The following is a 16,539-nucleotide window of genomic DNA, read 5'->3' on the forward strand; positions in this document are numbered from 1 at the left end:
GATGTGGAATAGACATGAGCAACACATCTCAAAGAACATCAGTTACGGAAAAGGTAACTGCCTTTTCTTCTTCGAGTGATTGCTCATGTGTATTCTACAGTAGGTGATTCCAAGCTGTATCTGCTGGAGGTGGGTAGGAGTTCACAAGTTCTCGGGATGGAGTACCGCGCCCTGCCGAACCCGGCGTCATCCCTGGATTGGGAGACTATCGCATAGTGCGAGGTAAACGTGTGAACCGAAGACCACGTTGTGGCCCTACAAATGTCCTGAATAGGGACGTGGGCCACGAAGGCAGCCGACGAGGCCTGCGCCCACATCGAGTGTGCCCTAACAATAGGCAGCGGGGGAACACCCGCCAGCTGATAACAGGAGCGGATGCATGAAGTGATCAAGTTGCCCAGCCGCTGAGTGGAAATTGGCTGGCCTCTCGTGCGCTCAGCTGAGGCAACAAACAGCTCCAAGGACTTTCTGAATGGCTTGGTTCGCTCGAGGTAGAAAGCCAGAGCTCGCCTCACATCGAGCGTGTGGAGGTGGCGTTCCTCATTCGTCGCGTGGGGTTTGGGGCAAAGGACTGGTAGAAAAATGTCCTGATCCATGTGGTAGGCGGAGACCACCGTCGGGAGGAACACGGGGTGTGGGCCGAGCCGGACCTTGTCCTTATGAAACACAGTACACGGCGGCTCTGAGGTCAGGGCCCTGAGCTCCGAGACCCGCCTGGCTGACGTGATAGCAACCAGGAAGGCCACCTTCCAGGAGAGGTGAGACCAGGAACACGTGGCCAGTGGCTCAAACGGGGGCCCCGTAAGCTGAGCCAGCACCAGATTCAGGTCCCATTGCGGGACCAGGGGCTTAGAATATGGGTAAAGCCGGTCCAAACCCTTCAGGAACCAGCTGGTCATAGCATGGGAGAATGCAGTGTGTCCTTGCACCGGGGGATGGAAAGCCAATATGGCTGCCAGATGCACCCTGACTGACAAGGGCGCCAGGCCCTGGGCCCTCAGGCGGAGGAGGTAATCGAGGGTAAACTGGATCGGGGCAGCCGTTCGGGATACACCTTGGTCTGTCACCCACCTAGCAAAACGAGACGACTTCGCCATGTAGGAGTGGTGAGTGGAGGGCCATCTAATCTCAAGGACGACGTGCTGAACCAGAGCTGAGCATGTCCTCTCCTCACCACCTAGCCACTCAGCTGCCACGCCGTGAGATGAAGAGCTACCAGGTTGGGGTGGAGGAGACAGCCCCGGTCCCAAGAGAGCAGGTCCAGGCACAGTGGCAACAGCCACGGCAGAGCCACCACAAGGCCCAAGAGGGTCCCGTACCAGTGCTGCCTGGGCCATGCCGGGGCAATGAGGAGGACCCTGGCCTTGTCCGTCTTTATTTTCTCTAGGATCCTGCTGATCAGCGGGAACGGGGAGGAAGGCATATAGGAGTTGGCCAGACCAGGGCAGGATAAAGGCATCAGAGATAGCGCCCCTCCCGAGGCTCGCCCTGGAGCAGAACTGGGGGAATCGTCGGTTCTGTCGGGTCGTGAATCGGTCCACCTGGGGAGTTCCCCACCTCCGGAAAAGCTGGAGGGCCACTTCTGGGTGTAGGGACCACCCGTGCTGAGAGGAAAAGCCCCTGCTCAAGCGATCCGCCCTTACGTTCCGGGTGCCCGGTAGGTGAAAGGCTTTTAGGTGGATGTCGTGGGTTATACAGAAGTCCCACAGACTGAAGGCTTCGTGGCAGAGGGCAGAGGATCGGGCCCTGCCTTGCTTGTTGATATAGAACATCAAGGCTATGTTGTCTGTGAGAACCCTGACTACCTTGCCCTTCAGGTGCAAGCGGAAGGCCATACACGCCAGCCGCACCGCCCTGAGTTCCTTGACGTTTATGTGAAGGGTCAGGTCTTGCGGAGACCACAGGCCTTGGGTCTGAAAATTCCCCACATGGGCTCCCCAGCCCAGGTCCGATGCATCGGACACCAGCTCCATGGACGGGGCCCTGTCCCTGAAAGGGACCCCCTGGAGCATGTTGCTCGGTGTAGACCACCACCGTAGGGAGGCGGTCACCGAGTTCGGCACGGTAAGGACCTTGTCCAACCTGTCCGTGGCTTGGGAGAACTGCGAGGCCAGCCAGAGTCGGAGGGGCCTGATCCTGAGCCTGGCGTGGCAGACCACATACGTGCACGTTGACACGTGAACTAGCAGCTGTAGGCAGGACCTGGCTGTCGTCACCGGGAACCTTACGATCGAGTTGATGAGCCCTTTCAGGTTCTCGAACCTGTTGGGGGGAGGGGAGGAGAAGAGGAGAGAGGTCCTGGCCAACGCTGCATCCAGGAGCGCCCCAATAAAAACTCTATGCATTGGACCGGGACTAACGTGGACTTGGTGTTGTTTACCAATAGGCCCAGGGCGGTGCATGTGGACAGGAGGAGTGCCACATGATCCCTCATCTGCAAGCGGGAGGTGCCCTTGACCAGCCAGTGGTCCAGATAGGGGAATATCTGGACCCTGAGGTAGGCCACTACTACTGACATGCACTTTGTAAAGATCCTAGGGGCAGTGGACAGACCAAATGGGAGGATCGTGAATCGGTAGGGATTCTGTCCCACCACAAAACGGAGGAAGCGCCTGTGCCCCTCGAATATATGGATGTGGAAGTAGGCGTCATAGAATCATAGGGTTGGAAGGGATCTCAGGAGGTCATCTAGTCCAACCCCCTGCTCAAAGCAGGACCAATTCCCAACTAAATCATACCAGCCAGGGCTTTGTCAAGCCTGACCTTAAAAACCTCTAAGGAAGGAGATTCCACCACCTCCCTAGGTAACTCATTCCAGTGCTTCACCACCCTCCTAGTGAAAAAGTCTGTAGATCGAGGGCTGCATACCGATCCCCGGGATCCAGGGAGGGGATGATGGAGGCCAGGAAAACCATGTCAAACTTGAGTTTTACCAAGTACTGGTTCAGACCTTGCAGGTCCAGTATGGGTCTGAGCCCCCCTTTGGCCTTCGGGATAAGGACATACCCGGAGTAATACCCCTTGCCCAGGAACAACTTGGGCACCGCTTCTATCACTCTTAGTTCCAGGAGCCTCCCGACCTCCTGCTCGAGCAGAACCTCGTGAGATGGGTCCCCCAAGTGGGGCGGTTGGGCGGGTCGGAGGTAAACTGGAGGGTGTAACCTCGGGAGATGGTGTTGAGGACCCAACGATCCGAGGTGAACCGTGACCATTCCGGAACGCACACAACCGATTGGAAAAAAGGAGCTTTATTGGGGGTGGATCCCTGCAGAAAACTAGCAGGGTACCACTGAGCGTCCCATCAAAACTGCCTTTTACCCACCTGCTTCCCCTTAGAGGACCCAGGCTGGGGGGCAGGCCAGTATTGTCTTTGCGGGCCTTTCTTATAGTCCCGTTGCTTCTTATGGGCGGCCTCGTATTTTGGGAGGGCGGCCTGGGCGAGAGCCTGCTGTGGCTTGAACTTGGGTTTTGCCAGAGCAGGGACATAGACTCCCGCGCGACCCTCCAGACCCTGGGCCTCGTTCATGCAACCTTGTGTCCGTTTCCTCTGCGAACAGCCCCTTCCCAGTCAAAAGGAGATCCTGCATCCATGACTGCGCTTCGCTGGATAGCCCAGAGAGCAGAAGCCAGGACGCCCATCTCATGGACACCGCTGAGGCCATGGACCGTGCGGCCGTGTCCGCTGCATCCGAAGCGGCCTGCAGAGACGCCCTTGTGGCAGCTGCCCCTTCCTCCATGAGCACCTTAAACTCCTTTCTATTGCACTCCCGGAGGGAGTCCTCGAACTTGGGGAGGGATCCCCAGAGATTAAAGTCCTAGCGACCCAGGAGAGCCTGATGGTTTGCTACTCTCAGCTGGAAGCTTGACGACGAATAAATATTTCTCCCAAAAGCATCCAGCCTCCAAGAGTCTTTGTTCTTTGGGGTCGGTGCTGGCTGTCCGTCACTCCCTGTGGTTGACCGACTCGACCACCAAGGTATGGGTGGGTATACAAATACTCGTGCCCTTTAGTGGGTACAAAGTACTTGCGCTCCGCCTTCTTAGAGATGGGCGCCAACAAGGCTGGTGTTTGCCACAGGGCACTTGAAATTCTCGCCATCTCTTCGTGGAGCGGCAAGGCCACCATGGCTGGTGCCAAGGGGGACAGAACATTGAACAGAGTGTCCAAGGGCTCCTCCATTTCCTCTGCCTGGAGATGGAGGCTCGCTGCCACCCTTTTTAGTAATTCTTGATGGGCCCGGTAGTCCTTCTGCGGGATGGAGGGGGGCAGGGCCACAATGAGCTCCTCCAGACAGGGCGAGGAGGCCGGTGCGGTGCTTTGGGTGTCGGCTGGCACCAGAGGATCCACCACCTGGTCAGACTCCAGGCACGGCACCGAGGAAGTGGGTCCCATCGACTCTTTCCTTGGCGGTTTAGGGATGGAGGCCGATAGAGCTTCTGATACCCCAGCCACCGAGAGTGCCCCCACTGTGGGCTGCGCCGGAGGCCAGGGTGCCCACTGGTACCACTGGGCTGGCCACGACGCATGGTGCCACTGCACTTGCTGAGGCACCGGCAGGGCCGGCCGATCAGGCTGGCTAGCCTGGCCTGTAGACGGGTGACTGTGAGCGGAGGTAGGGCTGGTGTACGACACGCTGCTGCCTCCGGACCAGGAGTGGCAGCGGTGCCGGGATCTATGTCGACCACGGGACCGTGACCTCGAGGTGGGAGAACGGCACTGACGGTAGTAGCTGCTCCGCGAGCGGTCTTGACAGGTGGACCCGCGATGGCGAGGAGCCGGCGATCGACGCCCGGAGCTACGGTGCCTTGGCGGAGACTTTGAGAGGGATTCCGAGCCGGAACGGCGTCGATGGTCATGCCGCGACCGACTGCAGTACTGCCTTCGAGACGAGGACCGTTGGCGACGTCCGCCGCAGTCCCGTCTGTGCTCGCTCCGTGAAGACGAGTGGTGCCGGGAGTCCTGATTGGATGGCACCTATCCAGACAGTCTAGCCGGCGTCGAGGGCGATCCACATGGACTGAGCCCTGAACCGTCACTGGGCGGTGAGTGGTGTTGGGAACGTTCCCGAGACCGGGCCGGCAGCGACCCCAGCGGCACCTTGCCTCTGGAGCATGGGGCCGACATCGGTGGTGCTCCCAGCACCGGCATGGACACGACGTCCTTAGCCGCCTGGAGGGCTTCAGGCGTAGATGGCATCCGGACATCCAGAGAGGCCTGCTCCCAAGGAGCCGGGCTACTCCACTCCGCATGAGTCGGAGGCCTAGGGCCCGATGGGGACCGAGGACTACCCGACATGGGCCTTGCCTCTGTCCCAGACTTCACTCGGTGCCGTTGCGAAGAGGGAGTCTTTCTGGTCCTGTTGGCATGCCCCGTGGAAGGGGAGCGGTAGCGACTAGTCGAAGATACCGGAGGGTCTCCGTGTACTAACGCTGCGATGCCGGATACCGGATCAGAGCAGCGTGCCGCGGTCGGGGCCAGCACCGACTCCATCAGGATAGCCCAGAGTCTAATGTCCCTTTCTTTTTTGGTCCAGGGCTTGAATGACTTGCAGATCTTGCACCTTTCGCTGATCTGGGTTTCTCCCAAGCAGCGCAGACAGTCTGTGTTGGGTCACTCCTTGGCATAGAATGCCTACAAGAGCCGCACGACTTAAATCCCGGGGCATGCCCTGGCCCAGGCTCACTAACTAACTAAACTTCACTGAAAACTAAACTGACTACAGGAACTGCTGAACGAACAGTTCTGGGGACAAGCTGCAGCAAGGCTGGAGCTAAGCAGTTCCAACGCACCTTCACTGGCGGCAAGAAGGAACTGAGGGTGGGGAGAGGCGCACCTCCAGGGGTCGCTGGGGGTGCTCCCCCCCACGGGTACTGCTAGGGGAAAAACTTCTGGCACTGGTGCATGTGGCGAGCACGCACACCTACTGTGGAATACACATGAGCAAATCACTTGAAGAAGAAACCACCATTCCTGCCACTATGAAACTCAGCAGTTTCTTCTTCCCCTATAATTAATTTGGAGATATTCCAGTTCAATCCAGTTTTTAAGATGGTAATTGCCTGGTGCTTTTAAAGAGGCCATATGTCACAAACATCTGCTTTATCTGCCAGGCTCTGTAGTCCTTTCTTTAAGGGCTTCTTTACATGGAAAAGATATCCTGGCACTACTTTACTAGAATAGTTATACCAGTATAACTCAGTGTGTGGACACTCTTATTCTGCCATTTCAAAGGCTGTGGCAGGGAGAGAAAAGGAAGAAATGGGGATTTGATATTTACCAGTAATTGGATTTAGAAAACAAAACAAAAACAAAACTCACAATAACCTCAGACTGGACTACGTATACACAACTAAAATCCAAGTATTTTTCTCGTTGGTTTGCCTGCTTATTCTACAAACCAAGAATGGGCAGACATTGGGTTTAGCTGCTAACAAATTAGCATTGGTACTGAGGGAAGTAGAGTGAAGTGGATGATTCTGCCATACAATCAGAGATGAGATCCAAGACCATCTACAGCAGATTTCAACTTGACCTTGAGCGACGGCCTGACTTTTGGCCTAGAACCAGTGCCTATGCATTACCAAGCAGGGTATGAGCTAAATACTGCAAACTTGACCTCTTGTTCCATGAGCATGCAAGGCCTAGAGTCCTGCAGAGGAGACACAGCTCTGCAGCAGGAGGGGTAGAAGCAGAGGCACCACAATGTCGCTCAACAGCGATCCTGCTGGAACAACAGCTGTATTAACGGAGCTCATTTCAGCTCTCCCAGTGGGGAGACAGTTCAGGTAACAAGGTTTGCATTCAAGGGCTGGGAAAACAAACCTAGCCTTTATGAAAGTATAGGCTTGACCCAGTTTCTTAGGCAACAATTCCAAATATGATAACACCCCTACAATGCCTGGAGTGATCCCAACTTCTCATGGGAGCTCTTCCTTAGCAGCAGCACCAGACAGCAGCTGAGAGATGGTGAGCCATGAGTTAAGAATAAAGAGTTCTGAATGGTAATTAGCAGTTTTGCAAACCTGCTACGCGGCCGCTAATAAAGGGGATGGTACAATGTGTGTGGAGTTGAGGGGATGATCAGATGAGATTACTTTCTTTTTGAAGTGTATAAATCGTGAGAGACTTGTCCACAATAAAGATCACAGGCCTGACAAAGTGGAGAGCAATTAAAAATATATGAACCACCCTCAGCAGCAGCATAGGAAACCACTAAACCACAAAAAAGGGTAAATTTAAGAGCATCTTGAGAAAAAACAGCCTCTGCAAGGAAATCAGAAGCAGCGTAGATTCCATAGTTTATAGATGTTCTCTCCAAGAAAGGACGCCTGCTCCCCTTGATGGGTTGATTTTTGGCATCAAGCTTTGTATTGATCCGAATGTTTCAGCCAGCATATTTAAATGTATTTAAGTAGCCAGCGACAGCATGGCCTCTTCCTAAATGCAGATGAGAAATGTATCCTGCATTTTTATTTTAGGATATCAGGGATTAATCCTGGAAGTGTGTTGGAACACTGGAGACAGAGTTGTTGCACAGCAGCACGTTTTAAGCTAGGAATGAAGTGGGAGAAGCATTATTGTTAAGAAGTTAATTCTAGAAACTAATTATCCACCAACAGACAGGGGTGGGCAAAGGTATGTCTCTTGTTTTGCAGTTGATGGGATGGGGTTAATAACTAGCTTAGCTGTAATAATCACTTTATTTGGGTAACAATGGTTTTGGCTCTCCTATTATCTAGGAAGTGTCAGCTAATGCATCCTCCCAATAGATCAGTGGCTTGCAGTTAAAATTAGGTAGATTTTACACACAGAACAGCAAGGAAACATTCTTAAGCTATACTTACCATGTAAATACAACACAGAACAGCCAGAACCATGTTTCCAGCACCCCAGGGTAAACGGTTTAGTTCCACCGGTAGTTCAGAAAAGTGACACAGCATGCAGTTTGCTTACCCAGTCACCAAAATTCTGCATGTGACTTCAGGCAACAACCTGAATAGTAACAGGGCTGATTCTTCATTACGCTGCCCTTTGTCTAGGAGGCATTGACACCAGTGCAAGGCAAGTGGCAATGACTATACAAGCTGCTGGCAGTCAAGAATTAGTCCCCGTGTCTTTAAAAAGGAGCAAATCCTGAACTCAAGACTGGTATCCATTCACCACCACCACACAAAAAAGTGTTCTTACCTGATATGCCCTGATAAGAGATTGCACTGCAAGATGGTCGTCCACTAGTTTATCTACATTCGGCTGTGCTTGAACCAGGGACTGTGCTTGCGTCAGTGCAGACAGGCTGGTGCTCAGTGGAGGGGGGCTTTGGTAAGCAGTACCTGGAGCAGCTCCAGCATTGGCATTGCGAAAGAATATGTCCCATGACTAAGGAGACAAAAGGAAAGAGCAGAGTGATAGATCCATTGCCCAAAAATTCAAAAGCATTAAACTCCATCCCAGACCTTGTCTACACTAGCATTAGGACTGATCTACATTCAAAAGTTAGGTCGACCCAGCTACATCGCTCAGGGGTATGAAAAATCAACACACCCCTTAATGATTAGTTAAGCCAACCTAACCTCTGGTGTAGACAGGGCTAGGTTTCTGGAAAAATTCTTCTATCAACTTAGCTACTTCCTCTTGGGGGGTCAGAGGAGAGGGAAGGGGTGCCCTAACTACACCAACAGGAGAACCCCCTCCTGCCGGCATGGGTAGTGTCTACACTAAAGAGCTATAGCAGCACAGCTGCAGCTGTGCCACTGTAGTGTTTCAAGTGTAGACAGGCTCCCACTAGCCTAAAATCTCCCATTTATTCACAGTTGCCATTTCACACAGCTAAACACACTGACAGCAGCCGGAGAGTCAGATTTGACGGCCAGAAGGCATCATTGTGGTACTGTAGTCTGATCCCCTGCATAAAACAGGCCATACGACTGTCCTGAATTAATTCCTGCTGCAAGTCCAATTGCTGTGCATGAACTAGAGCATATCTTTTAGAAAGACATCCAAACTTGATTTACAAATTTTCCATTGAAGCAGAATCCACCACAATTGTTGGCAAGTTGTTCCAACGAGCAATTACCCTGATTGTTAAAAATGTGTGCCTTATTTCCAGTTAGAATTTGTCTAGCTTCAACTTTCAGCCATTGGATTCTGTTATACTTTTTCCCTGCCACATTGAAGAGCCCTCGTGACATTATACTCCATATTCTTTATGAAAATATGCTTGTGATAGGAATATGACATAACTAAGATGTACTTTAAGCAAGATGGGCCTTGTAAGGTATCATTAAGGTGCCACAGGACCCTCTGTTGCTTTTTATTGGATAGGTGATGATTTACTGAATAGGATTATCCTATTTGTATGCACGTATCATGTCTGTCTCTGAAATTAGAAATATTGACTACGTATCTATATTTCAACTGTGTTACTTTGAGTGACGCCCCCTGCTAACACTTCAGGTACAACAATGAAAATGCCCGTGATGGCCCATCAGCAAGAGACAATGGACTGTAAAAGAGCTTAGTCTTCCTGTGAATGGGTGGGTCAGCCTGTGAAGAATGGCTACAGGGGCGCTACAGAGACACGTGTCCATGTTACCTGACACTGGAACCCATCTCGAATTCTGTACTTTTCCACGAGAAGCTGGGGGACAGGGGTCACACCAGGAAACAAAAGACGTGGGGAGCAAGGTAATCCAGGTTGTGAGTTCTACCCTGCTACCCCACCCAAGATGAATGCAGGAAACAACTAAGATTGAACTGGGGGAAGAACTGGACCCAGGCTGGAAGGGCGTCTGGCCTGTGAAGATTATTAGAATCAGAACTTACATGTAACCAGTTTCTTTAGTGTATTAAGCTTAGTTTGCATGCTCTGGTTTATTTTCTTCATAATCTGCCTTGTTCTGTCTGCTACCTCCTTAACTACTTAAAATATACCTGTTATAGTTAATACATTTATTTCTAGTTTACAATATAACCCAATTTATGTGATTTCTAACTGAGGCGCGGGGGGTGGGGGGGGGGAGAGAAGTTGTGCATACCCTCCTCCCCATTGAGAGAAGAGGCGAATTTCATATTATTTTGAGTTTGTACTCCAAGGGGTGGTGGATATCTGGGTTCTGTGGCAAGCCCCTTAAGCTGAGCCTTCTCAGAGCGGATCTCTGTCTCTCTGTGCAGGTGGGTGTGGCCCTGCCTGTGCGCTGGGCTGGAAAAGGCTGGGGAGCCCAGCCCAGCAAGACCAGGTAAAAAGGGGGCCCAGGCTGGGAGAATAGTCAGCTCAGCACACCAGGTGACATCCCAGGGCGTCCAAACTGTCACACCTCTATTATCCAATTTCTGTTCCCCATGCAAGTGCTTACAGACCGCTTAAGTCACCTCTTAACCTTCTCTTTGTTAAGCTAAAGAGATTGAGTTCTTTGACTCTTTCAGTCCAAGGCAGGTTTTCCAATCCTTTAATAATTCTCATGGCTCTTCTCCAAACCCTCTCCAATTGATCAACATCCCTGAATTTTGACACCAGAACTGGACACAGTATTCCAGTGGCAGTCACACCAGAGCCAAACCCAGAGATAACAGAACCTCTTTACTCTAGAGACTAGTCTACACTCTTGTTACCTTCGTGGCAGCCAACAGTGATGAATTTTAAGGCGTTGGGGGAGGAAGACACACAGCTGCCTCATGACCATGCCCCACCCTAGAGGCCAAGCACACAATTTAAGATTTTAAACATTAACAATGCAGACTTGCTAACATTTAGCAATTAATGAATTCATAGATTTTTTTTTTCCCCAACACAGCTCCACATGAATGGCACACATTGCATGACTGGGACAAATCCCCCCTCCACAACATATTTAAGGTAATTGTGTGTACAATTCACAGAAAGTGGAGAGGGCAAGAGATGGCATTGACAAGGTCCCTGCCCCAAGAGTACTTAAGATCTGTGACAAAATGAGAGACCATACAACACACCAGATAGAATTAGCATGAGAAAGGAGAAGGGTTACAGTAATAAGGTTACACGATTACTATACTCTGGTATGAGCTTATAAACTATATGCACATATATATATTTTCAATAGGACAATTCACTTGTGAGTAACATGGAAGTAGCAGGCATATAGAAGGAATGAATGGTAGAGCCAAAGCACTCAGGAGGATATTTCCATGCACGGGGTAGAGATCGGAATGAAGTTTACTACATTTAACCCGTTCTTTACGGATTTAAGGTTCAAAACCTGGCGGGAGGGAGGAATTTTAAGTCATCCCCCACTTCAGCTCCCCTGCCCCCCTAAAAGCTCTGGATGTGGGAGTGTGGTGGAGAGACAGTACTAACCACAAAGTTAGTGAGGTAAAATCTTTTATTGGAGCAACTTCTGTTGATGAAAGAGACAAGCTTTTGAAGAACTCTATAGCTCAAAAGCTTATCTCTTTCACCAACCGAAGTTGCTCCAATAAAAGATTTTACTTCACCCACCTTGTCTCTCTAGTATCCTGGAATTGACACAGCTACACCACCACTGCAGACAGCTCTGAGCACACACATTAGCTCATTGATCCTCAATCCTGTTCCAGTGAAGGCGGCACATAAGCACTGCCCCCATTTTACAGATGAGGAAATGGAGTCCTGAGGGTAAGAGTCTGATTTGTTGGGTGCAGAGCACCTCAAGAAAGCAGATCCGCACATCACTTGGCCAAGGCCAAACAGCAATTCAGAGGCAGGAATGGGAGAAGAACTCTGGAGTTCCCAGCTCCATACAGATGAACTGCAAGCAGCAGTCATTCAAGCTGCCTCACACAGGCTGCTCTGCGAAGGTATCTCGATCTTGACCTGGTGGGGCACCTCTAAGAGTGAAGGGATAGATGGGCCTGCATGACTCATCTAATCCTAGTTCTCTCTTTGGAGGCTGCTAATGATGCACTCAGATACTGCAGGGAAGTAGGCCACATAGGTACCTAGATATAAGGCCATGTACAATTTGGGACAGTTGCATGGTAGGAAGGTCAACTTGTTTTACAACAGCCAACAAAGAGCCATCCATTCATGAGGGCTTTGGTCACTACTGTGCTTTGAACCAGTGACCTAGAAGTCAGAGGAGGTCCCATCCTCTAGTGTCAGCTCTCTGCCCCGCTCAGACTGTCAAGTTTCTGTTCAAATGGTTTTGTTACTTTTAAAGGCAACCAGCATTTTCAAATGCTAGCCCTCACACCCTACGCTAGAAAGAAAACCAAACTAATGGCTGAGGGTGACTGTATCACAAGGTTATTGCAAGCATATCTGTATTTTACAGAGGAGTGACCAAAAGCTTGTCTTAATGGATGGCCCTTCGTTGGTTTACACACAACAAGCTCAAATTCCTACCATCCACCTGTCCCAACATGGCCTATTCAGTACCAACACAGCCCACTTCACTGCAGTGTAGACAGGCTGCTCCCAGCATTTTGAGCATCATATTGATTAGCCATAACACACTGTTAAAAAACCACGTGCAGCAACTGGTGGCCTGTCCACGTTAACTGGTGTTAGCAACACTGGGAGCACTAAACTGAACAGATTACATGTGCATAATGGTCCCTTCTGGCCCTGAAGTCTATGAACCAGTATTAACAAGGATGGGAAGTTTATAAGGAAGAAACTCCTGTAAGATAAAAGGGAAGAACTAAGAAATACGTGTCTGATGAAGTGGGTATTCACCCACGAAAGCTTATGCTCCAATACGTCTGTTAGTCTAGAAGGTGCCACAGGACTCTTTGTTGCTTTTTACAGATCCAGACTAACACAGCTACCCCTCTGATAACTAAGAAATAGTTCCGTAATGTCAGCTCTTGCTATTCTTAGAAAATACAGTCTCGTGGTTACAGTGCTGGAGTCATGAGTTCTGGGCCCCTTTGCTGACACTACACTGACGTGCTGTGTTACCACTGGCTAGTCACTTCCCTTCTCTGTGATTTCCTCTCTTCACCCCTGAAACATACATAGTATCTCCCTGCACATGGGGCCTTTGTGAGAAGTTTGTGAAGAGCTTTGAAATTAATCCTCAAATGAAAGAAGAGAAAGGAGGGCAACGCTAAAGGTCAGGTTCGAAAAGGAGATGTGAAATGCTACCACGCAGACCTTGCTACAACATGCAGTAGCTTTTATAGGGGTACATCTTATCCACCGCAGCACTTAAAGTATTGAACATAATTTTGGCTAAGACTAGGACAGCCTTCAGATCCATTTCAGTGCCTTTTCTGTTCAAGTGTCAGAAAAAACTGAGTTTACAGGTGTCAGGAAATAGCGAGTACTACTGAAAGCCAGAACACACACACACACACACACACGGGCTCTGCAGAAAGCAGAATAGGCTCTTCTCTGCTAGCAGGGGTTTTCCAGGGACTGGTGTTCAGAGCAGAGCTGCTGCAGTGTTGGCGGATCACATGGTAATGGGAAGCTATTTCCAGCAGTTCTGATTTACAGACTACCATTCACATGGCTCCACAAGGTGATAAATTTAGAAAGAGGTCATAATGCAGGAAAATAAGCTGTGGTTTTTAAAATATCACTTATTGATCCTGGTGCCAAAGTGTTTTCTCTGTATTTTAATCATGTTCATCAGGCATCAGACTAGCCAGGTCACAAAAAAGGGACCCAGTGTAAAAAGGAGGTAGGGCTATGAGACAGAGGAAGAGTCTTAAATCAAGGCTTTTCTGGGGAACCCTTTGTGTCACAGTGCCATTCTGACACTTCTAGTAACTAATGTGGAACAATACCAAATTAGCCACACACTAGCCTGGGTCTGCAATGCTGACTGAGCAGAAACATATACCCTACCCATTTCTTTTCTTTGGATTTAAAAGCCATGGTGCTGTACAAATCTGATGAACTCTAGCAGTCTAATACCTATGTCTATTCTCCATACCTATCCTGATAAGCCTCACTCTGGTCTGACAGCTACTTGGCATAGCAGTGCTAGGTACAAGGATTCTGAAACAAAGCAAACACGTTTAATCAATACCGGTCTTCATCACAGCAGTGCTGTGGAAAGCTGCAGGACTCTTTTAGACACCACAATGGCTCAGACATTATGATGGTGGGTGTGGTTTAAGAATCTGAAGAGATAATTAATGCTGCTTGTGATGGGAGGGAGTTTGCCTCTGTGCTTTGCTTTCCTACAGATTAGAAAAGCCTGAATTTCGAGACCAAAGAAAGGTCTGGGAAGGGGATTGAGAAATGGGGAGACTGCACCAAAGAGATTTCCTCCTCAGCTGACAGTATCCTGTGCTGCTGCCAGATTTCTCAAGACAGATTTAAATGTGGGACTCAGAGCAGGATGAAGACTCTGGTGGCTTTGGGTTTTGTCAGGTTTAAGGAGGAGTTGCCAATTGCTGGGTCTCAGACATGGGATGTCAAATTGATCTTCCCATTCAGGGGCTCAGAGGTTAGCAGTACAACCACATAGGTGGACATGAGCAACTTAAATACCCCCCCCCCTTCCCCGATCTGGTACTCTAACATTATTAGTTCTTAGATATTGCTTTTTCATCATAGATCTTAAAGCACCTCAAAGGAGGTCAGCATCATTATCCCTATTTTACAGAAGGGGGAACTGAGGCACAGAGTTCATATGACTTGCCCAAGATCACCCAGCAGGGAACAGGAACCCCAAGTCTCAGTCCATTGCTTTATCGACTAGGCAAAACAAGGGTTATAACATTTAAACACACAAAAGCAGTAGCTTCTTCCTCAAAGCAAATGTAGAAAGTAACTTTTGCTCTTCGTGTATCATACGCAGGACCAAATGCCCAGCAGTGCTCCAGCCTGTCCACCTGTTCTTTTCCTTGCCTAACTGAGCAACAGCTGTTCAGTGACAGACCACCACAAATTACTGTGTTCAAACAAATGCTAGAGGTATGATAAACAAAAATGAAAAGCCTTCAGAGATCACACTGAATTTCAGTTCTTCACTCATCCGCATGAGGAATCTTTTTGTTCAACTATAACAATCTCTCTCCATCTCGTACAGGTCTTTCAGCACCAAAACAGTTTTTTAGATAAATCCTGCAACAAGGACTTATATTTACCATCAAACTTATAAGCCACAAATATCTCCTTGATGGGCTAAAGCTGAATGACAACCAGAAGTACTAACAAGGAACCCATTTCAGCAACAGTGCCATCCTGTTTCTTAGAATCATAGAATATCAGGGTTGGAAGGGACATCAGGAGGTCATCTAGTCCAACCCCCTGGTCAGAGCAGGACCAATCCCCAGACCCCTAAATGGCCCGATCAAGGATTGAACTCACAACCCTAGGTTTAGCAGGCCAATGCTCAAACCACTGAGCTATCCCTCCCCCCAGTCTCTCTCATCCAGTTTCTAGCACCTGATGATTCAGAAGACGGGGAAACCAATGCAACTCACCTAAACACACAGTGTTACATTCTTTTGGGGTTGGGGAGGGGAGAAAAGCTATGCTATCCTGGGTTGGAGTCAGTATGCATCCTGAAACATGCTGGTTGATTCTCCTCCATCACACCTCTAAACTTGACAAGTTCATCAATGGTCACTTATAGCTAAGGCTAAGATGTCACGGACAGGTCAGAGACAATAAAAAAAAATAAAAAATAAAAATAAAAAAATTCACAGAAGCCAATGACCTGTCCCTGACTTTTACTAAAAATATTCATGACAAAATGGGGAACTGCTGAGCAGCTGCGAGGGCCAGCTGGGAGCTCCAGGGGCCCCCACCATCTGTGGGGGCTGAAGTCCAGGGTCCCCCCGCAGCAGCTCGGAGCTTGGGGGCTCTGCTGTGGGCGGGCAGGGTACCCCGCAGCTCCCAGCCACTGTGGGACCCTGCAGCTCCCAGCCACCACTGGCCGAAGTCACAGAGGTCTTTGGAAGTCACGGATTCCGTGACTTCTGTGATCTCCGTGACAAAATTGTAGCCTTACTTATAGCTAAGGCCCTTCGTTCTCAGTTTAAACTGATTTTTAATTGAAAAATTCCCCAGGTTTTACAAAAAATATTATTCTTTTTTTCTGATTTTCACCCTACTTTTGTATCATTCAAATATATGAAAAATAACTTGTTTTATTAGGAAAAATACATTAGTCTGTGGGTATATGCAAAGCTGCCTGTTGAAGTAAGGCAATTTGTTAGTCTAGAAGATACACAGAACAAAAAAACAGGTATGCACGCAAGCTCTGAAGTACTGATGAATCTCACACCCACCACATACACATTTCAAGCTATTAGCAGATAATGGTTTAAAGATCTGACACACTAAAATAGGAAGAAAATGAAAATCTGTATCAGAATGTGTTTCAGAACAAGGAAATATTTGAAAGTTTTAAAACAAAACAGGAGAAAAGGATGAAGTTGAGTGTATGTACATACTTACAGACTAATAGTTCTGTGTCTACAACAGTCAACTGTTTATTCAAATTAAAAGTTGTATTTGGTGATTAGAGAGAGATTGTTTTCTTAAACTCAGAGGTGGCATTGTGTTTTGAGTTCGGTTTTAGTTCTGCAGCAAACCACATTGATGAACGAAATTCAAAGCA

The 16,539-nt window shown here is 49.2% G+C and overlaps 1 protein-coding gene across 1 annotated transcript in view; it reads right to left on the minus strand.

Moving 5' to 3' along the window:
- Window positions 1-16,539, minus strand: part of LOC112119360 (2-oxoglutarate dehydrogenase, mitochondrial) — a 105,494-nt gene that overhangs the window by 59,486 nt on the left and 29,469 nt on the right. The window contains exon 3 of the mRNA XM_024217986.1: window positions 8,189-8,377. Coding sequence (XP_024073754.1) covers window positions 8,189-8,377 — 189 coding nt within the window. The remainder of the gene's footprint in view (window positions 1-8,188; window positions 8,378-16,539) is intronic.

Source organism: Terrapene carolina, unplaced genomic scaffold (assembly GCF_002925995.2).
Source record: "Terrapene carolina triunguis isolate 2854851 unplaced genomic scaffold, T_m_triunguis-2.0 Scaffold49, whole genome shotgun sequence".
Classification (NCBI taxonomy): Eukaryota; Metazoa; Chordata; order Testudines; family Emydidae; genus Terrapene; species Terrapene triunguis.